This window comes from Colius striatus, chromosome 12 (assembly GCF_028858725.1).
Source record: "Colius striatus isolate bColStr4 chromosome 12, bColStr4.1.hap1, whole genome shotgun sequence".
Taxonomy (NCBI): Eukaryota; Metazoa; Chordata; class Aves; order Coliiformes; family Coliidae; genus Colius; species Colius striatus.
Window position 1 is genome coordinate 19,131,365 of NC_084770.1, and position 25,752 is coordinate 19,157,116.

A 25,752-nucleotide genomic window follows, 5' to 3' on the forward strand; every position below is an offset into this window, starting at 1 on the left:
CCTTAACTTACACTGACAGCAAGTCATGCTTTAACAAGGAAATACTCTCCAGAAAGTCAAGGAAGTGGTTTTGAACCTTTGACAGGAGGTTAATGCATACATAACTGATAAAGAGGCTCCAGCTTTGAAGAAGACTTTATTGCATTTTATACTATAAAAACCTGAGGTCATTCCCCTTTAAAGCAAGTGTAAAATTCTAGTTGTAAGGTTGAACTGAAAACTTGTTTTCTCTAAGTGAAATTTTTCTCTTTTAGTGAAATCCTCTGAGGTGGCAGGTGCCTGCTGGCAGAGTCCCGCCCTCTGCTGCAATATTCATTGCACTAGTCGTAGATGGCTGGACTCTCTTTTCATAGTTTGTGGCTCTGGAGATGTTTCTTTGCATTATCCACACAGACAGGGCCACAGAACATGGAAGTAAGCACTTCTGACACACAGCACTTGTTTGCAGCCTTTTCAGTCAGCAGCTCATTAACAGATGACGATTGCTGTGCCCTGCTTATCAGCTGCCTCTGTGTTTTCATTGTTAAATGGCACAAAGCAGAATTTCCAGCTGACAAATGGATCTGTAGACCAGGTCTCCTCTGTCAATTCAACATCCTGGCATCGACACCAGTACGCTAAGGCGATGAGAAAGCTGTTGATGAAATACAGCCAGGGCACGTTCATCTCCACGTAGGCTGGAATCCGAGCACCCAGAAACAACACGATGATCTGAAGAACAACAAAAGGTGCCCAAGTGCCAAGAAAACAGATGAGGAGCCTGGTCAGGAGCTGCCACTTGAAGCAAGTGCCATTGTTAGACACATGGGAGAACATCAGAACAGGCTGACTGGCAAAGGAAACCACCCTGACGGAGCACAGCATGCTCAGAACTTCCCTGCGACATGCCAGGAGAGCCATGCCCAGGAGCAGCACCATGGCACAGGAGATGGAGTAGCTCTGCATGCTGGCAGACAGAGGGCATTGGGAACGAGAAACACGGCCCTGAAGTTCTAGTTCTTCATAGATAGTAGGAACTTTGAGGATACAAAAAAAACCCCAAATCCATATGACAACCACGGCACATCCATAAAGTAATCTTTGACCTCTCGGAGGGAACCGAGAAGTTTGGGTTACAGTCATGTAATAATCCAGACCAGCCACAAGATACACCGGGTAATGTAAAATACCATAGGTAAGAGAAATCACCTGAGTGAACAGGCAGATGTGGTACGTTGTGAATCGCACACCCCAGAGTGCAAAGTCCTCAAAACAGAAAATGAAAGATATACTCAGCAGCAGCGTAACGTCGAGAAGTGCCAGCGAAACGCAGAAGTAGTGCATGAAACTCACTTTCACGTTCTTTTGCTTAACTTGCAGCATGAAGAAATCAAGAAACACTTTTCCAAGCATGATCAGGAGCAACATCCAGCTGATGTCAGGAGGTTGGCTGACCTGGGAGTTGTGGTACTGACCACAGCAATTTTCACAGCGTATAGCAGCCATTCTCCAATGGTGAGAAACGACAAAAGAAGTTATCACCAGGCACACTGCTTCATATCTGGGGGGAAAAAAGTTAGCAAAAATGCATTTCTGGGTGCCTCTACCAATGAGTTAATTCTCCATCACAGCAAGGTAGACCTAAGTGCTTTTCTAGCTACTGTCCTGGAGAGAGACTTAAGAAATAAGGTAGATGGTGTGCCTTTCCTTTAGAAAGCATGAGCTCTTTCTGTCCACCTGGGCACAGAGGGATGGACGGTTCAGAGCTCCTACATATTTTTTGAAGAACTTAGAGAACCAGATAGGACAGAAGGAATACAAGACACGTGAGATTAATTACAGTATGGCCTCACCATTCATTATGCTCATGGAATCTATATGGAATGGAGACTGCAGAAACATTCTGAAAGCAGGAAAGGACATCTCATTTTTCAGTGCTAAAATCCTGCAATTCTGAGGCAATCCAAAGCACATAGGCTTCATGAGTTGACTGGGCTTTTTTGTTCATCTGTTAGCAATGCAAGCACAGTGACAGATACCTCAGAACGGCTGGTTTTCCTCTTCATTGTCGCTCAGTTTCCTTATGATGACTCTTTTCTGTGTGTTAATTCCTAAGGAAAACGAACACAGGATGGCTTAGTGTGTGTTGGTGAGACATACTAGACAAAGCTGTGAGTACTTTCTCTTCTTTCCTAAAGAAGCAGGATGGTGTCAACATTCTCAGCAACAGCAGAGAAAAGCTGAGAAGCCGTAAGCTGTAAAAAGGAATTGCCTCTTAGGATCTCTGTTAACAGCTACTCATTGGTATTTCAACAGACACTGGCTTTCCAGAGTTACTGAACTCATTTAGTTTCATTTAGTGACTCCTGAAAACATAAAGAACCAGAAGTACTTAGGAGTACAACGTGAGATGCAGCCCTTAAACTCAGTTACCAGACTACCTTCACTCTTCACTGCAGAAGTACATTTTATCCTAGACTACCTCACATTCTTTACGGGACAACTTCAGATAGCCTCCCACGTGTATTTTGTCTTTGTACACCGGATGCTGCACTTCCGCGTGCAGAGAGGAGACAGCCTGCACGCACAGCAGGGCCGTCCTGTGTTAGCGAGCGCTCAGACCCGCTGGTATTGCCGCACCGCCACGTTACCTCTGCGCAGGTGGGGCCTCGGCCCGCCGGGCACGGCTGGCAGCGCAGCGCCGGCGCCCGTTCCCCGGCACCGTGCTGCCGCTGTCTCACCCCGCGGAGGGCCCCGCCGGGTCCCACCGCTGCCCTCGGCCCTCCCCGCCCGTGGCGGGCGTCGTCTTGCGCTGGGGAGCTGAGGGAGGCGGCGGCCGCGGGGGCTGCCACGGACCGCCCGGGCCGGGAGCGGCTCCCGCGGCGTGTTCCCGGTCGGGACGGCCCCTCCTCGCACAGGAACTCACCTGCTCCAGCCGCCGCCCCGCCGCGCTGCTTCTCGGCTTGTGCCGCGCCGCGGCCGCTCAGGCGGCGGCCGTCTCCGCCCCTCCCCATCGCACGGGGACCTCGGCGGGCTGGGGTAGGCAAGGGCCGGGCTGGGCTAGACGTGCCGCTCGGCTGAGGCCGGCCCGGCCCTGCCCGGCCCTGCCCGGCCCGGCCCCGGCGGTGCGGCCGCTCGCCGCCCGCTGAGGAGGCGCCGCGGCTCCCGGCGGTTTCCCGCCGAGCGGCCCAGCCCCGGCCGGGCGCGGCGCTGCCTCACGACGGGCGGGCGCGGAGCGGCGTTCAGAGGCTCGCGCTGAGGCAAAAATACCCGCTTTGAGAAAAGGGGTTGGAAATGCTGTGTTTAGTTCCGCCGTCCGCGCACGCCCGCCCTAGCTGAGGGGAAGGAAAGGAAGTTACCTGCCGTTACCTGAGACGTGAGGGCAGAGCGGCGCCGGCCCTCCCGGGGCCGTGACATTGCTACGTGCATGGCAGGTAAATATTTTCTGTTCGGAGTGACACGCGTGTGCAAAAACGGCAGTGGGCGATGGCGGGGCACTGGGCGGGTGTTGGTGGCAGCCCAGGCCCTCAGCCGCGACCCTCAGGACGTGGCGTGCCCTGGGGCAGCGACCACAAGAGGTTTTCCTTGGTGAAACCTTGTGTTCCCCCACGGTGTGTTTACGCACCCAGGCTGGCTGCGTGGCTCAGCCCAGTTGGTAAATTGTCACCGGTTTCACCCATACAGAATTAGTCACAGCGATTGGGGATGGTGATCCCCTCCCAGAGACGTCCCTGAAGGTACTCAGCAGACTTTGGAACAAGTTATCTCTGTTTCTTTTCTGCTCTTGCAGCTGGAAGGGCTCTTGGTGTGTTTTGTGGAGGTATTTGTCATCCTTGCAGCCTGGCAGCAAGTCTCTTGTCCCTGGAGCCTGCTCTGGGGATGCATGTGGGCTAACTTGGGGCCTCATCACGTGTGAAATGCCCTGGATTTGTGGGCTTCCAGATCCCATAACCAAATGCAGAATGCCTCTAAATACATGACAAATCACCTTTTGGCAGCATATGTCTCCTTTTCTCGTTGGTTAAGCCATCAAATAAATCTGAATATTGCAGAAATCAGCCAATGGAATTATATTTGCAACACAGTTCAAAATTTCAGTGTCATGTCATGGTCTTGTAGAACACTTCTGGGTTTAACATAGGACACAAAATTGTACAAACCCCTCAACACAGTGTATTTATTCTCTTCCACAGGGGATCTTAGTGTTTAAATGGCAACTATGTTGTGGTAATTATATAAAGTAAACACTAAGGAATATTTTGTTGTGAACAATATCCTGGCAAAGACACTGTCTTCCTCAGAGATTCTTAACAGTTAAGAAAAGTTGAGAGAGTTTAGGGAAGACTCAGTATTTGTTTTAAGATAATGAGGAATAAAACTAGATAATCCTGAAAGTATATATAAAACCTTCTTTGGTTTGGGTTGGCTTTTTAGCTTGGCCATTCTGTAGCAACCTACTTAAGAGAATATAAAAATTCACAGTAACAGCTTTTTGTCTCTTCCATATCAAAGTCCTAGTTTAGATTGCCATTTGTTGTTTCAGTTGCCATGTACCAACATGTATAAGATAGGAGCACATCCCACTTCAGGAAGGGCCTGCTGAGGGAACTAGAGGAGGCGTCTCCAGCAAGTAACTTTTCTTAATTATTGGTTGAAGACTCCTGTGCCATGAGAAGGAGAAAATACAAATGCACTGTTAAGGCTCTTGGGAGTCGCTCAGGACTCTTCTGCATCTCATAAGCATCCCCATCCGTGTCTGGATGCAAGCTGCAGAGTGCTCTCTGGGATCCTGAGCTGCACCTTTGCTGTGCTTTGTTTCTGGTTTACAGGGATTAGTGGTGGTTACCACCTGCCAAGAATACATTGATCTATATCTAAAGCATGACTGGTGTTTACCAGGTACTGTTAGCTCTCTAACTTGCATTGCAACCTTTTGCATGGTGCTATTTCTTAACTAATCGCTTCTCAGAAAACAATTACTTGACTGATCATTATTTTCATGTTAAAACAAATACCACACAGCCCAACGAACACCTGCTGTGTCAGCCAGTAAGGGACTCTGTGTGGACACAATCAGGAAATGTGCCTTTTGTTTCCCTGCGCCTGTTGCTGTATTACAAATAAAATCATCCAATGTTTTATTAAATAAAATGAGAAGCCCTAATGAAATTGTACCAGCCATTACCAGGAAGTCTATTGAAAACAGTCAGCAGCTGCTTCAGTCTCGGTTCATGTACACTGGTTGTTTTGTCCTCCTGCTTATGCTCTGAGCGAGACAGCACCACCGCTGTGCTGGAGCACAGCAGAGCCTTGGGCCACGTCCCACCGCTCTCCTCTGACTGTCTGTGCAGTGTCTGATCAGAATCAGTAGCAAATCATCCTCAGCAGTCAGTACCTTTGCTAGGTGAAAGTCTGTTAGAAGTCAGTATCCTGGGTCTCCCAGCACAGTGCTTTGCTAACACCTGCTCAGATACCCTCGCAGCACAGCAGTGAAGCAGGTGAGGGCCTGCTGTATTGCTCTGATTTTTATAGAGAGGGATTGATCAGTGAGCTTAGAAATTGACCCACTCAGTCCTTGGTGTTAGAATACTTCAGTAGCCTGAAGGATCTGCTGGAGTGAGTTAAAACATCACCACCCTTTCTCTAAAGGTCTCTGACAGCACTGATGTCTCTTTATCTAAGAGCCAACTCCTCTCAGACAGTTGTGCTGGCAAGTAGTGCAGGCTCTTCCACACAACACAGTAGTTCCTAGCGTGAGTTGCCTCATTCAAAGGTACCTCTGGCAGCATTCTCGGTACTGAACAGTGGATCTTGCATCAAAACCATTAACAAGTCAGTTCATAACCCAGTCTGGCCTGCTATGAGCAAAGTCACACCAGGGACACCACTGTCGGCTCCCTTTGCTTTGTGTCACAACCAGGCTTCTGCAGCCCCTCCACCTGGTGTTTTCTGCCACCCTGACATGGCCCTTCACTCCTGCAGAGGAACAGTGAGAGGGAAGTGAGTTTGAAAGTTAAAAGGACTTGGCTAGCCCTTAATAAGGAAGTTGAGGCTACAGCACCTTTCACTGGGGTGCTTAAGGGCCAGCACTGTTTCAAAATCACTTGTTGCCATTAAATCAATGTATTAGGCTTAGAGACTCAACACACATGCCCCTTATGATGGATGTATTTGCACAATCTGAAACATTAACATCCTCATCCAAAATGACAATGCTAGGAGAGGGCAAGGAAGTGATTTAGCCTAGGAAAAATACTCTCTGCATCAGATACTAAAAAGTCATGCATACCCTGACCTTCTCTGAGTAGCGAAAATCACATCTATAGTTGCCATCAAAGTCCTCTAGAGGAATGATGGCACATCTTAACTACTTTGGTGCTTAGTTACCCAAAACATACAGGACGTTCCCCAAAAAGGGACCTGCAGGAGAGACTGCACAGACTGCTCCAGGGTGTTTATAAACAACTTATTAAAGGACAGTTCACACTGTCCAAAAGTCACCTGCATTTCTGCACTCTCCTGCCACCTCAGTTTAAAAAGTATTCCAGGTCCAGAATACAGACAGCTTTAACATTAATGCATACATACAGCTGGTGGTTTGCTTTCATTTAATAAAGATCAGTTTACTCAAATACATGGAATGTTGGCACAAAACTAAAGCTCCTGTGGAACAGCTACCGATCACATACAAATGTTCTGTGAGGTCCTCTTGACTTGCATTTTGCCGACAGATACACCACAAAATGGCTTTAAGGATACAAACGGAACACTGGATCAAACCTCTAAATAATAAGTAGCGGTTAAAGTAAATGGTTTTGCTTTATTTGTAAATTATGTACAGAATACATTTAGTATTTTTTTTACTTATGAAGGAGCAGGGGAAAGGGAACAGCCCTCACTTCCAAGCCGTGCTGCTTCCTTCGCCTGCGGGAGATGACACCTTTCTCTGAACCAGATGTACAAACCCAGTTTGGATTTCCTCGGTTGCTGGCACGTGTTCAGGGGGACACAGAGTGCTGCAGCCAAATCGGCACTACCAGTTTTTTCTGTTTTCAGCAAAGTACTTCTGCTCAAACTAGTTCTCTCAGGAAAGTTCTCAGAATCTTTTGAAAACAAACAAAAAAAATCAAGAAAAAATATCAAGAAAGCCGTGGGCTAAGGAGGGCTTTACTATTCACTATCAAATGAGTAATGAGGAATTATCTGAGATTTGGTCATTCAACTCTTACCTGGTTTACAAAAGCGAGTTTGAGAAGCTAAACTGACCGGTTATGCAAGTACCAGAAAATGATCTTTTTTTTCAGTACGTTTGAGGACGATCTGGGTAATCTATTGATCAATAGAAAACTTGTCAGATTGATAAAACTTCTGTCAATGGGTATTAATGATTAACAGAGTACCAAGTCATCAAGTTAATGGTTAAAAACAAAAAGGAAGGAACTAGATATAAAACTGTTTGGTGACACGTGTATTTCATCAAAGATGCTACTGTACAGTCTATGTTTTGGTGATCAGCCAACAAAGAAAATCCAACCATTTGCACATACTTAGTCCCCGAACCACAGTGAGTTATGACTTTTCATGAGAAGGCCTACTTGCAGTATCTTCCTCCTCCTCCTCCTCCTCTTCTTCTTCACAATCCCCTTCGTCTGTTTGCTGTTCCAGTTCCTCTTTTGTGATCATTTCAAAGTCGTTGCCATTGCCGTTACTGTGCTGGGACCTGTCGTCGTCGCGCCTGTCGCTGTCAGTGTCCGAGTGCCGCTCTCCTCCCGAGCCCTCTGTTCCCAAGTTCCTCATCGCTTCTGTTTTCCCATCGTCTTCCTCTTTCTTCTCGCTGTCTGATTTCTCCTCACTGTCGTATTTTGGCTGCTTTTTGGATTCTGATTTTTCCTCTTTCTTTAAGTCTGCTTTTGGTCCTTTGTATTCGTGTGTGTACAGGGGCCTGAAGGAGTCAATGAACCCCACGTCTGCTGTAAGATTTGGCAGGAACCAGAAGTGATGCCTTCCTCCAGTGATCAGCCAGATGATCAGGAATAGGATACAGCGAGCTGGATTTAAAGAAAAAGGGGGGAAATTTTGGTTTTGATGATAAAGATCCACACTGTACAACTACAGTGTGAGAGACGTCCACCACTAGTGCCCAGCCTGAGGCAGGGACAGGAGTGACCCTGGGGGAAGATCTCTTATTCTGCAACAGCACTGTGGAATAGTTTGTTTGTGCCACATCTCCTCCACCTCATTAACTCTGTACCTTTAACTTGTAATCCCTGTTGTTACAGAAATACAAAGAAAGTTTTATAATCCTGGTGATGCCATTCTGGCCACTGAACCTGTTCTCACATAGAATCACAAACTGGTGGGGTTTGGGAGGGACCTTTAGAGATCATCTAGTCCAAGCCCCCTGCCAAAGGAGGTCCCACCCAGATCAGGTCACATAGGAATGCATCCAGGCGGATTTGGAAAACCTCCAGTGAAGGAGCCTCCACACCCTCCCTGGGCAGCCTGGGCCAGGGCTCCCTCACCTCAATAGTAAAATGGTTTTTTCTCATATTTAAATCGAACTTTTTGTGATACAGCTCTGGGGTTTGTTTTGCTATCTTTTAGACGGAGGCAGTGAAGAAATCTCCACCCTGCAGGAAACAACCAGGTGACCCGAGTGCAAACGGACTTTCTGCGGCACAACCCTGACACCCGGTGGCCAGGAGGGAAATACAGCCACGGACTTTGTGACCAACGGCAAAGTCTTGAGGAAGAGCAACACCCGCAAGTGTCAGGCTGAAAAGGGCATCCCCGGCTGCTAGAGTGAAGGTGACCCCCACTTACCGACGGCGAGGAGGAGAATGCTGGCGACAAAGCAGCCCGCGCCTACACTGAGGTAATAAACACCAACACGCATCTCTGCCGGCCAGAGCGGGAACAGAGTTGCAGCTATAACAGCAATCACTAGGCAGAAAGATCAAAGGAAAAGCAGTGTTAGTTTTTCCTGGTATGTGCACAGTATGGGCTCAGCAGAGCATGAGTTACTGACAGTATTTTAGGCTTTGGCTGAAACCTTGCTAAGATTCACTGCTGCCATTTTCATAGTGGGTAGAGAGTGAGCCTTCAGCAGCTCTAAGTCACCGTGCTTGGTCAGCCCTCGGTCAACAGAGCTACGCAGCTCAGAGGAGAGGGCACGAGCAAACAGGCAAGAGGGGGCTGCCTGGAACCAGTACAGCTGAGAGTTGGGGAAGGTCCTGGTGGCCCTAAGGCCTGGTTAAAGGCTTGGACATGGCCCCATGGAGTAACAAGGACTCTTGGGAAAGGCAGTGCTCTCAGAGCAAGGAAGCTGGCAGGTTTATGTCAGGGCTGTTAGACCAGCAGTACAATCACTGACCCGCAAGCTCACTGATGTTAGTTAACATCAACACTAGTTCTAGAGTTAGAAAGGTATCATCCATAGCTTAAAATGATTACCATCTTTCATGTGTTTATATAACCCATATTTGCCTATTGGAGAACTTCCTTGTTAGCTTAAAGCAATCAACATAAGCACACCTTGCAAACCTGTGCAAGTACAGATGTTTGCTAAAGCCCATTTCAGCTGTTTACCGTGTGTAGCCTGTCCACCCCAAGACCAAAAACCTTCTAATACAACTGGTATCAAATCATGCTGAAATGGAAGAGCAAGGGCCTTGTGCAGGAAAATGACAAGCTTCTCCCAGGACAGACAGGCCTGTTGATACTGTGCCTCTGTTTCTGATGCACTCACTAGTGTCTACTCCTACTTACCAAGTACAAGTCCCATGGCAAAAGTTTTAAAGTGAACAGGGTCATAGATCCACACATACACCTACAACAGAAATAATCTGGTTTATGTTTGGAAAACAAGCTCTGCTAATGTCATTTATTCCCTCATCCAAATGCTTACTGCCATGCTGTAATGCTGGGTGCTGAGCAAAGGGCCCTGTGGTCAGTGCCAGGCAAGGAGTTGTGCATCGTGGGCAGGGCCACACTTTTAGCAGGACTGGAAACAGGTTTCTGCCAGGGAGAGAACGGCAAAAGGAGAGAGAAAGCAGCCAGGCAAGGAGCTGCCTGCCCGTGGGCCCATAGCCCTGCCTGAACTGGCACTGCCTGCACTGGGGGCTGCCAGCTGGGAGAGGAGGCAGTTCCCACACTGCAAGAGCAGTGGAAATCTGACTGAATTACTTCATGGTAGAAGCTGTATCAGAGTAACTTGATGTAAAATCCTGGGGAAACGATGGGAAAAGTATGACTGATAGAGAAATGGAAGGTTCAGAAATAGCACTGAAATAAGGTTTGGTTTTACACTTCTTTATTCATTAATAGTTCAGGAAGCCAAAACACTTTTGTAAACAAAAAGATTCGATCAAGTCCACCAAGTGAACACAGAAAAAATACTTCTGGCTTTAAAGAGCCCACCTTAAGGGGAAAAATCCACACCAGATTAAACCTATGGAAGAAAGCTCCCAGCTCAAATGCCCAGCTGGGCTGGGATCCCACCAACAGCCTCACCCAAGTACAGCTGCACCCGCTGTGTCCCCATGCACTCTTCTCTGCAGGGCTGCAGATGCAATGCTCAGGAACAAATGTCTGCATGAGAACTGTGTATCCCTTTGCATCAGAATTGCTTAGCCTTATAAAAAAGACGCCCTCCTTGGTCAAGTGCAGGGTTTTCCTGAACTGGATAAACAAAATTGATTTTTTTTCCCTTACCAAACTAACCAGTTTGAATCTCAGCTACTGTTAGCTGTGAAAAGTAGCTGCTGAGTACCAGAAAGCAGCAACTCTCACAGCCAGTAGGTGAATACAAACTACCAGGAGGACACCTTAGAGGCAGCACCATTTTTCAGTGTGATGCAGCAAGTATTTAATATTCTGCTCCTGTGAAAGTGTGAGAGTTGACCATATGCAGGTGTAGCTCTGCTGTCAGTCACCTGCCTGGGCAATACAATGGCACGTAATATTCAGAGTTTGTAAGGTCAAAATAATGCAGAAAAGGGGAAAAACGAGCTCTAATGAAAACACGACAAGGATTGGCTCTAAATTAGCCAATACTTAAAAAAAGCTCTTGGGAGCTGCAGCTCCTAAGAAATGTCATCTCATTAATAAAAAAGTAATCGATGTTAAGACAGGGAGTAAATGCTGTCACACTGCCAATGCAGCACTGCACCCCTGTTCTGAATGCTGTGTGCCATCCTGGTTACTGCCTGTGAAGGACAGGAGGGGGGGGTCAAAGGCAGGATGAAATGGAGCAAGGCAGGGTGTAAAAGAATGACGGAGCAAAATAAAGACACATAAAGGAACTACATTTTCCACACAAGTGATTTACTTTCAGAGTTCACTGTTTTATAAACAAAGGTGTACAAGAACATGAGATGCCAGTACAGAGACATGCTGGACCAACACCAAGCACAGCATGGTTTTGCTGAAGTAAAGGCTTAGCACTTAAGCCACGTCTTAAAAGCACAAATATGACCATACGTTACAAGCCATTACAGAACTGAACCCTTTGTCTTCCAGGAAAGCAAAGTACAGAGAAGCATTAAAGACCACAGTTTCAGTGGTAAAGCCAGGATGAGAACTGAGGAGTGCCCCAGCGTCCCCTCTCTGCTCAGGTCACAGCCAGCCAGCCTCCGGATGACAGGTATTTTTCACTTCCCATCCTATGACTGACCACCATGTTCTAAAAGTCCTGTTTTATGTAGGAATATTTGACAACACCCACAGGATGGTGCACGCTGGCAGGGGCCTCAGGAGCTCTCTATCCCACTCTCCTGTTAAGCCGTGGGGTCACCTGGGTTTCTGGGGGCTTCACCTATGCTGTGTGTCAGCCCCAGGCACAGTGCTGCAGAGCTGCTCTGGGGCAGCCTCCTCCAAAAGCCCATCACACCCCAGGGACACACATCTCACCTCATGGCTGCCACCACCTCAACTACTGGGAATTCAATTTTCTTTTTAGAATTTTAAGTTACTGTTGCACATTTCTCTCCCTCTAAACCTCCCTGCAAATACCTCCAAGTCAGATGATTCAAGATCAGACATCACATGGCCACTAATTTTTCTTTCAACATGTCAAGAGGTTGCAGAAATCCAGTAAATGATCTTGTCTGACAACAGTACATTGACACTGGAAGTTAGAAAGTACCCATAAATCTTACCTCATTTCCATCCAAGAAAACTTGGTCTTCATGTGGCTCCAGTTTAAATTTCCTCTTAGTTTCTTTTTTCTTAGGTGTTCCTGGGGTTTCATCCTGAGGACAAACATAAATTATAGAGATACATATATTTAAATTTTTTAAGGAAGGCTTAATTAGGGTATTTTTAATATCTTGAGACTGACAGCTTTGCACAAACTGAAGATAACATTTGCACTTTGGGGTTTTTTAAGTAAAGAGGTTTATTTCCTCCTGCTTTATTAGCAACTGGCTACCTCAAAAATAAAAGAAAATTGTTAGGAAAGAGATTTTGGCTTTAGTTAGTGTCTAAGAGTGAACTATGAATTCAGGGTGACATTATGTCTTCAGACACATAGCAGAGCTCTGCTGACATGAGCAGAAAGTATGCACAAAGCTCAAGACCAGAGTACCAACACTAATTAATCACTACTGTTATTAGAATTAATTGGTATCAGACTTACCATATGGACATTCTTTGAGAATCAGTTACTGCCTGTTTCTTCTCTATTCTCCTCAAGCTCCCTTTGGATCTTGTGCTTCCCCCATCCTGTCTCCTGGTTCCTTCTATTGTCTATGTCTTTGCTTGAAATTAACTAATTTTTATCCTGTGGGGGTTTTCAGGTTACTACCCACTGCCTTATATAATCCACCAAAATACCAGTTCAACAAAAAATGGTTAGTTTAAAAATTAACATCCCACTTAATAATGTAACTGTCCAGACAACAGGGAACTGGAGTTCAGAACTTCCATGATCAGCATTTTGAAGTACCACAAGGGTTAGGTAACCTTCTACTGGCTTCTGTGTTTAGACAACCAGCAAGGTTGTTTTGTTTCTAATTATTTTATTCGTCATGTACCTTTCTGCTGAGATCTGGACCTTTGCACACAGACCGCACCTCTCACTGAAGCTGCCATTATTTCACACGGGAGTTAACTTTTGAGCACTATCCTGCCAGCTCTCATTGGAGTCACACCACAGTACAGAGACAAAAAAAACACGTCCCCTCAACAAATTTCTCCTGCAGATTCCTAACATTTAAATGGAAGGGGAAGAGATATCAGGAAGAGATATTAGGAAGAGATATCAGGAAGGAAAACGTGTAAGAACATACGGAAACTTGTAAACAATAATAGTTTGAACTTGAAGGAAAGGAGATGTGAAAGGAGGAACTGTGCAGATCAGTAACAGAGCCATGGTACACAAACCTGGCCCCCCTTCCAGAGCTATTCATGAGCACCAAGTACAATACATTCCAAATGATCTTGTTACCAAACATGGCAAAACCTGGCTTTGTTTCACATGTGCAGCTGCAGTGTTTTCTGACACCAGGGCCCATAGTGACCCCATGCTAACCCACACTTGTACGAGGCAGTGTTGCCCACTGCAGTAGCAGAGGCAGCTTTTCGCTCAGCCTGTACCAGGAGACAAAGGCCAAACATTTTTGATCTAGATCAAAATCAGAACAACTCCAAAGTTGTAGGTTTGCTGTTTTTTTAAAGAGCATATTTTAGAGATGAAAACAGGCAAATAAAGCTATGTTACAGCTTAAACCAGCCCACAGTTTTATACCATTGCAATCTTAACAATCAGTTAATGTAGTCTCTGTTACAGATTTGTCTCTTCCCTTACAGACAGTACTTGCCTTTTTACACTCCTCTTTTTCACCATCCTTTTTCTTTTCCTTTTCTTTCTCCTTCTTTGTTTTTTCATCCTTGCCACTTTCCTTCTTGCTCTTTTTCTCCTCTTCTTTCCCACTCTCAGTTTTTCCTTTTTCCTTTTCTTTCTTCGTATCCTTGTCAGGTTTAATTTTCATCACTTTCAATGCTCGATGAAAGAACTGTTTTTTCAGGAGTCTTAAAATGAAAGAAGTTAAATGATACATCTAAGTGTGGCTGTGATAATTGTGTTTATATTCAACTACATTCCCAGACACCACTCTAGATTATCTATCTAATAGAATCATGAATAGTATGACTGAAAGACAGAGGTCAACATTGCCTGCTCAGTTACAACCAGACCTCATTATCCCACGTCTTTTTTGTTCATCTGTTCAGAACCAGATAAAACTCATCCTTTTCTGGGGCAACATTTCTGCACAGATAAACACAAACACACAAAACACAGGGTGGAGAAAGCCACCAGGTCAGTTCAATTGCTTTTTCCGTTAATGGGAGTCCATCTAAGACTTATTTTCAAGGTCATAGCAAATATGAGATGGTGGCCACAGAGCTTATCACATTCCTTGGTTCATTATATACAGTGTCTCTGTTGAAGCTGTGGTATGTCCACAAGCATTGCATTCCTGTCAGCTACAAACACACCTCACAGCAAGTCTGTCTGTGGCCCATGGGGCACTAGGCAGTAGCACGTGGCAGACCTAAGGTTGGCACAAACAAATAACGTCCTTGAAAGGATCCCAGCCAAATTCTGAAAGGGACAAGCAGTACAGGATACTGCTCTTTAGATGGGAGGAAGCAGGGGGAGGGGGTGAACTCCAAGCATGCATTTGCACCTAAAATCCTGACCCTATGCTCCAAATCCATTTGATTTGCCCTTGATTTCCTTCCTCTTGCTGCAGACAAAGCTTGCATTCTGGACTGCTTGTTGAATTGGGAAAATTTGTTAGAGAGAAGTCATTCTCCCAGTTAAACTCAGGTGCATGCTGTCTATCAAGCAAAGTTGTTTCAGGTATATAAAAAAGCCTCCTTCAGACAGCTGTTGATGTGGATTCTCTTTCTAGCAACAAAAAACCACTTGTTTGGGAGAAACTACTTTTCTTCATAGATGGAAGCTGAGGGGGCTCAGGTACCAAGCAGACACAGGAGAGATCTGGCTGGCACGATGGCTCCTTCCCTTGCAACTGCCTCTGATAGAACAGACAGGACCGTACAAGACCTATGGTATCAGTGCAGCCAATAGCTAGTCCTGAGGGACAGACCTTGATCCCTAACCAGATTACCTGCTGATTCCTGACTTTTTGACCCTCTATGGATCTGCTGAACAAAGCATTATTGATGTAGCTTATTTGTGAACCAAAGCCCTCAGAAGACAGCTTGCTGAACTTTGATCAATGTGTAAGTGTACTGGGAAGCCTTATGTCCAGAACAGCATTAGGAATTCCATTAGAAACTAGTTTTAAGTACAAAGCTGATCAATGCAATTGACATGAAATGAAGGAGCAGGATCTGTTATTTGTTTGTTGTTTGACAGGGCAGGTAAAACAAGCTATGGCCACACCAAAGGACTGAAGGTACTTGTTTTTAACATGAATAGAAGCCTTGTCAGCCCTTAAATCAAGGGGATCATTTCTATATTAAGATATTCCTCCATCCCTTCCAAAGGCTGAGGAAGTGGACAGTGCTAAAGTTTAAAACTCCAAAAACAGCTTTGGTGACCAAAGGTGGCCTCAGCATTATCAGCAATATAGAAGCGAGCAGGAGAAACCAAACTGCAGATGTGGCACGGTGCCAAATGGATCCTCAGGGCAGGAAATGACCCTGGTGACAAAAAACAGTACCAGAGAACAGAGTTGAACTGATTTTCTTTGCACCCTACACAGACATTCTTTACACTGCTGGAGCTGAAGGATTTAACCAACTACTGTCTCATCTAGTGCTTCAGTAACTGAAGAACACACACAGTCCTAACCCCAGGCCAAAGACTCTGAAGGGATTTCTGCTTGCATTAAAATAATGCTTTTCCCTAAACTTTCTTGAAGAAATCAGCAAAAGGTTAAAAGTTCAAACACAGAATCAGCCCTCCCTCAGCCCTAGAAGTGGGGGGAAGAATCTCACCCTGCAGGATGACTAGCTAAAAAAGGCTAAATATTAGCCACGTTCTTCATTCCTAAAAAGCTTTCACAGAGCTCTCCAAGGGTAGCCAGTCAGTCCTCTTATTTCTCAGTGTCTGCCCCAAAGGAGGGGGTATGTGTACATCAGAATATGCCACTCATCTAAACAAAGCGCTGAGGGTACACAGGCAGCAGGGATGTACCATCTGCAAGGCACAAATGGAATCAAGTCCAGCTTCTGCCATGCCAGCTCACTGAGGCTACGAAAGGGAAAGTTTGAGTGCTCTGACCATACTCACTTAAAATAACTACAAAATTGAGGAAAATCAGTTTATTCCTCTTGCTGCCCCAAGCAGCATCATGAAAACACAACAGAGTTTTGAGAACACAGATGATGATCATTACTTTTACATACAACCACAAATACTTTAGAATGCACAAAGCCTAAGTGAAACAGGTTCCTAAATAACTCCGACATCTTGACAACTATACTCTTTACTAAGTGCTAGTTTGGGCTGGGATAAGAGTTAGTTTTGTTCACAGTAGCTAGTACAGGGCTGTTTTGAATTTGTACCAAATACAGTGTTGATAACACAGGGTTGTTTTACTTATTCCTGACTGGTGCTTACACAGTGTCATGGCCTTTTCTGCCAGTGAGGAGGCCAGGGGTGCACAAGGAGCTAGGAGGGAGCATGGCCAGGACAGCAGACCCCAACTAGCCAAAGGGCTATTCCATCCTACAGAGCATCACAACCTGTACAGAAACTGGGGGGGAGTTGTGTGGGAGGGGCAGACCAGTGCTTGAGCATCAGTCAGCAGGTGGTGAGCAACTGTATTGGGCATCAATTGGGTTTTTTGGTTTAGGGTTTCATTTTGTTCCTTTTCATTCCTGTTTTTTTGGTGTGTGTTTTATTACTTTCAATACCATGATTATAATAATATTGTTTATTATTATTGTCATTATTTTATTTCATTTTAGTTAGTAAACTGTTCTTACCTCAACCTAGAAGTTGTACTTGTTTTTCCCTGACTCTCCTCCCCATCCCACAGCAGAAGCAGTGAGCGTGTAGCTGTGTGGTGCTCAGCTGCTGGCTGGGGTTAAGCCACCACAGTGACTCAGGTGAGGTCATACCTGTTGCAGTAATCAACTACAGACTCTCGCGTTGTAAATAAAGCCTCTTCTCCTTTCTTTGCTTTTGCCCATTTAGAGTCCAGGAGGCAATCCACAGCTTTTGAGGCTAGAGGGAAGAAGGGAATTAAAAATGCATTAACATTGATTTTAATATTTGGTCTACATTCCTTAAACCAAACCAACCAGTCTGTTCTGGATGTGGTGGTCCACATCCTATCACTAAATCTAGTAAGACTGGCCACTCTTCTGAAATACAGCACTCTTGACAACTACACACCTTTACATTGCAAAGAGTCACTTTATGTCTATCTATCAAAACCAAACTGTACTATCAGTACCTATGAGCTAAAGCACTAATAATAAAACCAAAACAGCCCTCCCCATCTCACCAAATACAATGTTAGAAGACAGTTCCATTCTGAAGACAGTTCCATTCTCCAGTTAAAGGTAGCCCTACCTATAAAATAATCAACTCGGTGGCCCATCATGTTGGTGGATTTTGTTGGACAGTTGAAACGCAGGTATTTAGCAACAGCCTTCTCCTCCTTGAAGGGCTCACCCACCTCCTACAATAACAAAGTGCAAAATTAATCCTGTTTTAAACACGTGAAAGACTCATTTGGGCTCAAAAATCAGATATTGTAATGTCCTCATTATTTTATGGCAACATATAAATAACAAAACGTGAAAGATGTGAAAATAGGTTATTTTTCTGAAGAACTGTCTACATAAAGCAAAGAAGCATTCCTACACAAACTCCTTTCACAGCTCTGTCAAAGGAGCAAACTGAAGGAGGGACAGGAGAGCACTGGGCATATGGAAAGCTGCATAAGGGACACAGGTTTGTATGAAAACAGGTGTAAGGTGGAGAGCAAAGGAAAACAGATGGAGGAAAGAGCACATGCCTAACACCAGGCAGGCAGGCACACCAACAGAATAGCGCAGCTTCAGCTTCCTGGGAAAGAGGAGAAAGCCATGCTTAAAAGAAGCAGAAAGGTCTGGCTAGAGAATGTCAGTACCACTGCATGACTGTTCAGAGTTCAGAGGACCACTGAGGGGATTTTTCCAAGGCAAAGCCTGGGAGCATCAGAAGGAAGCACATTGGGATGAAGCGCACAGACGTCAAAGCAGCTGTTTTAGAAGGGAGCCCTCGGTTTGCAAACATTCCTGAGTTCTCTACAGTTACCAGCTCGTGGAGAGGCAGCAGAGTTCAAAGATTTGTAAGGCAGAAGGATGGAGACAGCAGTTTCAGTTATGTAAAAATTAAGATCTAGTATTTGTAAACAGGAAAGGAAAACCTTTATATTGTTCCTGCTTCACAGAAACATAGCTGAAACAAACATTGGGCATATTACTCTGACCCGTGCAAACTTCCTGAAAAATTAGGTTCTGCAAGAGTGCTCTTCATCAGCAAGGGTAATCCTCCAAATCCCAACAATCCCAATCCATAACAGAAACACCAGGATACTGTTTCAGACTGATGGTACCTCTTTTGTATCTGTTCTCATGCTGGCCAAAGAAATATATTAGAGAAGCCACCAAACAGATTGGTGATTTTCATGAATATATAGAATTCAAAGATTCTATTTCAAGATACGACTTTTTAAAGGTCATTAAACATATACAACCTCCATTACTGCTTTTAAAATGTATGATAATAATGCGGGAAGCACAGTAAGTGAAAATGCAAGGTCAAATGGATGCAGTGACATCAGAATAAAAACTTCAGATGCAGAGAGCTGTTAATTTTCAACAGTTTGCACAGCTTACTTTCAAAACCAACTGGTTAATGAATTATCCTTCTAGGTGGGATTGTTGCTTTTCCTTCCTGAGGATAATTAAAGAGAATAGAAGATATCCCAGTGGCCAGAAGTACTCTGTAGTCTCTTAGTTCTGACATTATCATCATTCTTGAAGTGTAAATTCTTTATATGTATATAGAAATATGCTCTTATATACCAGCTAGATAGTTGTAAAGACATATGCTTAAATTAAGCCAGATGATCCTCACAGTCCTCATCTAGATTAATTCTTACTCCATGTTCAATCCTGTATTTTTTCCCTTAACTTTAAAAAAACCTGTATAATTCACAGAAAACTATTCACTACCTGACAGTGCATGTATCCACAGAATGTATATACTGTGGGGCAATGTCCCCTTGGATGGTGCAGTTGTACCAGACACAGTCCATCATCGATGGCACTACCAAGTTTGGTTTGACAAGGAATTGCAGTGCATTTTGAGGTAAGGAGCGGCTGTGCCCCACCTCTGCTACCTGGCACACGTGCTGAGGTACCACAGCCAGCACCAGAGCACCCAAACAATGCTTTTCTAGTCCTTCCCACCAGCAAATCAAACACCAAACAACTCAGAGAGCAAATACTCTTCTTCACAGCACAGGCCATAAACCAGTCAGAGATGCTACAGATACTCACATCAATGTTAATTCCTCTTTCTTTCTTTCTAAAACATGTATGATTCTGACAGGTTACGTGATGCACCACACAGGCAGCGCCTGGCACCACAAAAAGGTTTCATTTTTTGATTGCTCCCTGCTGTCTATTGCTTTGTCCTTGTCTGTGGGGTACTGTCATAACATCTCTAACAAAAAAAAAAAAAGGCTTCCCTGGGAGAGAGACTGCCACAGTTTACCTGAGCTCATTCTGGGAAAGTTTTCCTTGCAATTTAATCCTCATTTCTCACATCCCTTTATTTGCAGAGCCAGAGCCACCTTGTTAGAATATTAACTGAGAGCTGGCAGAAAAGAATATTACATTTCATCACAAGGTGAAACCAACAAAAGCACTGAAAATATCAGTACCTTAAGCATAACTTTTAAAAGATGCAGCTCAACTCATGGTCACTTGTAAAAACAGCCCAAACCCAGGCACTTCAAGCCTCTTTCTACATTTAGAAGATTATAGAAATTAATCAAGGAGTTGTTCTCAATAAATAACAAAGCTTTAAAACAGACAACACGGCCTTTAAAAGCATATGAAACTTTATGGTATTTAAAGTCTGCTTTTATGGGAAAGACTGAAAAGATTCAAGAAACATCTCAGGCAATATATTTCTGGAATGTTATAAAATGGCTTCTCAAAATTCTATGATTAAAAGAATTTTTAATTAATAAAAACAGGACAGTGACAAGCTTCCAAATACCTGAGCTCTAGATTTGGGTTTAGACCCTTGCATCCACTTTCATTTTATATATCAAAGAAATGCATCTTGCCACTAGACAGCATGTGGAGATTTATGATCCCTGATCATTTACAAACTCTGGAAGAATGCCATTACAAATACAAATCGAACGAAATTTCTTATTTGTCTAGACAGAAGGACTCTATCTCCAGGAAGGCAGGAAAAGCAGTGCTTGGCCTACCTACTCAGATTTACATTTTTTAAGAGAATAATTCTCCAGCTTTCCTATCAACATTCTGCCCTATATGAATTTATTAAACAACACTGAGCTTTTCAAACCCAGGGACCTTCCAGACCCACTGAAGTGAAAGGAAAATCCTCAACAAATTGGTTTTCTACCATTGTTTCCCAACTCAAAGTATAGCACAGTGCATTCTGAACTTCCTTCAGTACCCTGATGTAGTTCCCAGTTAATTCAACCTCTGGCCACAACTGCAGCAGCAAAGTGGCCTGTACACAGTAAAAACAAACACATCTGAACTGAGCTATTAAAGCTATAGTGTGCCCACGAGCTTCCTGCTCCCTCTCCACTAACATTTTTATTCAGGTTCTTTTACTCTGTGGAAGTACTCAAAGGATGTCAAGAGGCCAGAGCATATTTATGGCTTGAAATTTGACTCATTTTTTTCCTCCTTTGCATCACAGTTGCAAGAAGAGAGGCACAACCCGAGACAGGAGGATTTCTTCCCACAACACTGCAGTATAAACAAGGTTTCTGGAAAAACAGAACAGAGTAAATGATGACTCTCACTAACAAGACAAGTTATTTCATGTGCAGACAAACACATTACAAGGATTTATGCTCCTGTGTTTTAAGGGATCATCAAATTTCTTTGATTTAAATAAGATGAAGACCTAGTTTATTTCTTTGTCCTACATCTGAGAACTTAGATATTAAGAACAGTGTCCCTCACAGAGGACTTTGGAAGCCTAATGGTTAATATAGTTTTCAGATATGGAAAAAAAGACATTTAAGCACATTTGTCACATGCAGCCTGTTTTTCAGGCTGAGAGGCTACATCAAAAACAACACTGTATCACACCATGTTCCATTTCTCACACCTCATATTTTGCAGAAGCTACAACTGCAACTGCATCATCTTGGGCTGAATTGCAAGATCATCTTTTTCCTTTCCCTGTTGACTCTCAGGAACTTAGATCAGAAGATGTTCTGAGGCTGGGGAGTGAATATATTCATTCTGCTGAAACATTTATACTTTGTCTAAAGTAAGTCGAGGACAGAGGAAAAGTACACAAATGAAGACAATTTGATACCTCACTGGGTGGGAGTGAGTAGCAGAGAAACAAACATGTTAGGGCCTTAGTATTCCCATTTGTGTTTTCTTCAGTGACTAATGGACATAAAACTGTCCAACTCTTGCACTGATGACCAGTACATGGATTGCCTGAGGCCTCTTAAAAGAAACTGTGGCAGAGTCACGCAGAGAAACCAGTTCTTCTGGATTATTGTGGCTGTGTGCTAGCCATAAGACATCAATTTTTCTTTAAAGAAAAATATTAACAGCTGTTTTTTTCTCTATATGTACCTCTTAAAAAGAAAGTATTTTCTTCTTTCAGCCATCACTATTTTTTTTGAGCAAAAGCTGTAAACGTACAGAGTTCTAAAACAGAGGCAATATAAATTACTTTGAAGCCACAATATACCAGCTGCAGTCCTCTTCTGACCTTAGGCCAGTTGTTTCAACTTTTTTCCTTCCCACCTCCAAGACTGTAACTCAGATTTTCCAGACAGCCATTCTTTGTCTGACAAGGGGGGCTTATACTTTTAATTCATATTTTTCTGTGTTGCCCACCTCCCCAGTCTTTGTTTCTTCCTCCTCTGTCACCTAATACCACTCAACTTTTGAAGAAGTTATTTATCCATTCTCTCTTGTTATCATCCCACTCAGCTGTACTAGTATTTATGACACAATAAAGACCAACATGCAAGCTGGATTAAAATCTGTGTTACTAGCAAACCACTGTGGTATCAGTTCTAAAGATCCTTTCCATACTCGTTCACAAAAACCCACATTTTCCTTCCAACTAAGCCCAAGACACAACAATGGGCTACAACAGTTAATGTTGCCTAGCAGATGTTCTTTATCAGGAGATTCTCAAAGCTTGAATCCAGTGATTCAAGAGGAAAAGGTACATGTCATTAATGGTATGTACATGGCATTGATACCACCTCAGCCATCAGTTTGCAGTGAGACGTTTTCCTGTTTTCTCTGTTCCTAAGAGCAGAATTTAGATGCATTAGCATTTCTAGGGCAGAGGACACAGCATTAAGGTGCTATGCAACTGCTATCAATCGCAATGCAAAGATACACAAAACTTCACATGGGCAGAATAAAACCATGCACGCTGGCATCGGGCCAATGTCATTAAAACTTAATGTCTACTTAACAGTCCTATGGCAGAGCTGCCAGCCAAGTGCCACGTGTTACCCAGCTGAGTGCTTGTCTGGGTACCCAGCTCTGAAGATTTTGTCCTTATGTGAATATTTCAGGATGCATATGGAACCGTATCTTTTTCCCAAGGAATGAAACAGCTTTGGCCAGGCTGCTGGAGTAACAGGCACTGAGAAGCATCTCCCATCTTCTGAGTTGTATCTGTCTGAAGAAAAAACTAAACTAGCCAAGAGACAGCATATTGGTTTTCTTTTAAAAAGTCTTTCATATCCAGCAAGCATTCTTGATTTCGGAGATGTGAATCATGTGGGAGCCCACTGCCTCAAGCAATCTATACCCCACAGAGCAGCCTCTTCACCACCACAGGTCTGAAGTACCTTCCACCTTGATTGCAGTTAAATTACCATCAGGAATGACACTTTTGAGACACTTTGAGAAATGTCTTTATCTAAACTTTTGAAGTTCAGATTACCGCAACTTCTGTAACTTTCAGACTGTTGCCAGAGGAAGAGTCTAAGCTATGAAATACAGATTGGGCAATGGGTCTTTTTAAGAGAAACACATCCTTCCTGATGGAAAACAGAGATAGTAGGGCTGAAATAACTTTGAGCTGTTTTATTGAGACTTCTTTCATGTCTCATCTCATGTATAGCTTGCTGCTCTTAACTACCATGATTCCAATCTTGATGGCAGATGTAAAACCCTAGAAAAGTTATTCACAACCCATTACAATGTTTGTAATCAAGCTCTACTACACCAGCCTCTTCCACAGCTAAGTACTTGCCTCCTCCTAAGAGCCATTTCTTGTCAAGAAATGCAGACCTAATTAAAGACTATGGGTACTTAAATGTCAGACTTGCACACAAGACAAAAGACGTCTCTTTATTAAGGGGTACACATCACACTAAGATAAGTACACACTTCTAAAGTACTTCAAACACCTACAGATAAAAATCCTACACTTTATTTTAAAAGAAACCTGCAGCATTATCCTGAAACATGATAATCATACTGTAACTATGCCAATGAAGTTCAAAAAGCTCAAAAAAACAACCCCAAAACAACTACTAATAGACACTGTTTTATTCCCCGACCAATTCAGAACAACACCCTTTGGGCATTCAGCAATATTCTTCGGTTGCTATCTTGTCTTCCCGTTGTTGTTGCTGGATACTGGGAAGCTACTAGGATGCAATATATATTTATCTGCATAATTATATCACAAATTTAGGCCACAGTCTTAAACCTTAAGTGTTAACATCCAGACACTGATTTAATTACTAGCAATCCAGGAAATACTTCTACTGCTAACAGGCTGGAAATTAACAATGTGTTTAAGTGCCTGCAAGACCACAGCCTTGGGTATTATACAAAACATTACACTACGTTTAATTTGGTTTTGATGGATGCTTTATTGAGCTGTTGTCATTCTTGGTAAGGGACAGTCTATAACGATTATGAAAAGAGAATAATTCTCTAATGTGTTACGAGAATTCACTAAATTCCTGTGATTGATAAGGCTTGCTTAACAAGATTTTGATTAATTATTCTCTGCATTTTTCCCCTTACCCCAGTAATATGAATTAAAGGGTAAAAATGGAAGCACTACAAGCACAGGCACATCTCCATCTTCTTGGGGGAAGGGAATGTGGGCTTGAAAGGGAAAGGGTGAGAAAGGAAAGAAGGCAACCAAGCAGAAGGATGACATACAAAGTGTACATTGTTGAATGGCTCTATGATGTCTCTTGTGAATGTTATCTCCACTTACAGCAGAGCAATAAATCCCAAACAAACACTATTCAGGCTTAGCATTAATAATTCATAAGAGTAACAGGCATTATAGTAACTCATGCTTTAACTATGCCCAAAACATGCATTAAAGACTGTAAAAGTCACCGATGAAATTACATATTGAGAAGTCCAGGCTTCCAGGTAAGTGAAAATATCTAAGCAATCCTCACTTGGCCTTTTAAGTGACACCATATAACGATCGCTACATTTTAACACGATCTCAAAGCTGATTAGGTCTATTCTTAGATGCGGTTGTTTGTTTATGTTTTCTAAAAACAAATTTCCTTTCCTTACCACATCATTTCCTGGCTGGGACACGTTTGTTTTTAAGATGCTTATACCATCTGTCCCATGTCTCTTGCTTACGAATCACCGGAACAGTCACGCTGGCTGCCAAGCTCTAGGCCGAGGTGGCTGCTCGCTGGCTATCCTGACTGCTATTATACCACATTAAGCTATTGTTCCGCACCGGTTACGGGTGAGATCCTAAGTATAATGCGGTGATAAAATATAGGGAACAGCTCAAAACCTCACCCTCTGGGTCACCAGGAGGGACCGGGGACTTTTGAGAGCGCAGACCCCGTGTGGCCAGAGCGGCCGGGCGCTGGGACAGGCGGGAGGCCGCGGCTAAGGGCGTCCCGGCGGCCGCCCCTCAGCCCCCTGCCACGGCCAGTGCTGGGGGCCGGGCCGTTAGCGCCTGCAGTCCTCCGAAACGCTCCTACCTTCGCCTCTCCGCCACGCCGCGGGCTCCGGCTTTTCTCGGTATTTACTGGAATTTACGAATTTGCTAGAAAATTCTGAGCGAAACGTTCTCTCCCGGTGCCAGCCCGGGCTGTTACCGAGCTCCAGCGCGGCGCTTCCCCCGTTCCTCGGGGGCTCCCGCTGCCCCGGCGCCGCCGAGCCCAGGGCGTTTTCCTCACGACCGGCTGCCGCGGGCCGCCCGGGCGCACCGCACAGCACAGCACCTCGCAACGGCACAGTGTCAGGCCAGGGAGGCCGCAGAGGGGGGAGAAGCTCCTCTGAGGGGCGGCCGGGCCGCCCGGCGCAGCTCGCCCAGCAGTACCGGCCCGCCCTGAGCACGGGGAAGGGGAAGCTTCCGCCAGGGGAGAGGGCGCGGGCCGGGCCGAGCCGGGCTAGACAGGGAGGTAGAAGCTCGGCTACCTGGATCCGCTTCCTGTGCCTCCGCCGCTCCGCCATGTTGTCCCCGTCTACTCCGCCGGTGACGTTAGCGGGGGGCTGGGGGGGGGCGGTGACGGCCTCGCGAGA

The 25,752-nt window shown here is 44.5% G+C and overlaps 2 protein-coding genes and 1 long non-coding RNA gene across 4 annotated transcripts; 1 reads left to right on the forward strand and 2 right to left on the reverse strand.

Moving 5' to 3' along the window:
• Window positions 1-172: 172 nt before the first annotated feature.
• On the reverse strand, window positions 173-3,047 carry GPR160 (G protein-coupled receptor 160). The gene is made up of 3 exons (XM_062005911.1): window positions 2,906-3,047; window positions 2,019-2,090; window positions 173-1,540 (listed from the first exon to the last, which is right to left on the reverse strand). Exon 3 carries the CDS (start codon window positions 1,483-1,485, stop codon window positions 469-471), a length of 1,017 nt encoding a protein of 338 aa, XP_061861895.1. The 5' UTR covers window positions 1,486-1,540; window positions 2,019-2,090; window positions 2,906-3,047; the 3' UTR covers window positions 173-468.
• An 89-nt stretch (window positions 3,048-3,136) lies between these two features.
• Window positions 3,137-21,392, forward strand: LOC133626418 (uncharacterized). 2 transcript variants are annotated; one of them, XR_009819488.1, is made up of 4 exons: window positions 3,137-3,413; window positions 8,584-8,854; window positions 11,500-11,623; window positions 20,927-21,392. It is a non-coding gene; the product is annotated as an uncharacterized LOC133626418 (long non-coding RNA). The 2 variants fall into 2 exon arrangements; XR_009819487.1 differs by lacking the exon at window positions 20,927-21,392 and adding an exon at window positions 15,368-16,984.
• Window positions 6,780-25,752, reverse strand: SEC62 (SEC62 homolog, preprotein translocation factor). Its single transcript, XM_062005326.1, has 8 exons — window positions 25,648-25,752; window positions 17,537-17,645; window positions 17,080-17,185; window positions 13,800-14,010; window positions 12,138-12,230; window positions 9,748-9,808; window positions 8,803-8,922; window positions 6,780-8,027 (listed from the first exon to the last, which is right to left on the reverse strand). Exons 1-8 carry the CDS (start codon window positions 25,681-25,683, stop codon window positions 7,549-7,551), a joined length of 1,215 nt encoding a protein of 404 aa, XP_061861310.1. The 5' UTR covers window positions 25,684-25,752; the 3' UTR covers window positions 6,780-7,548.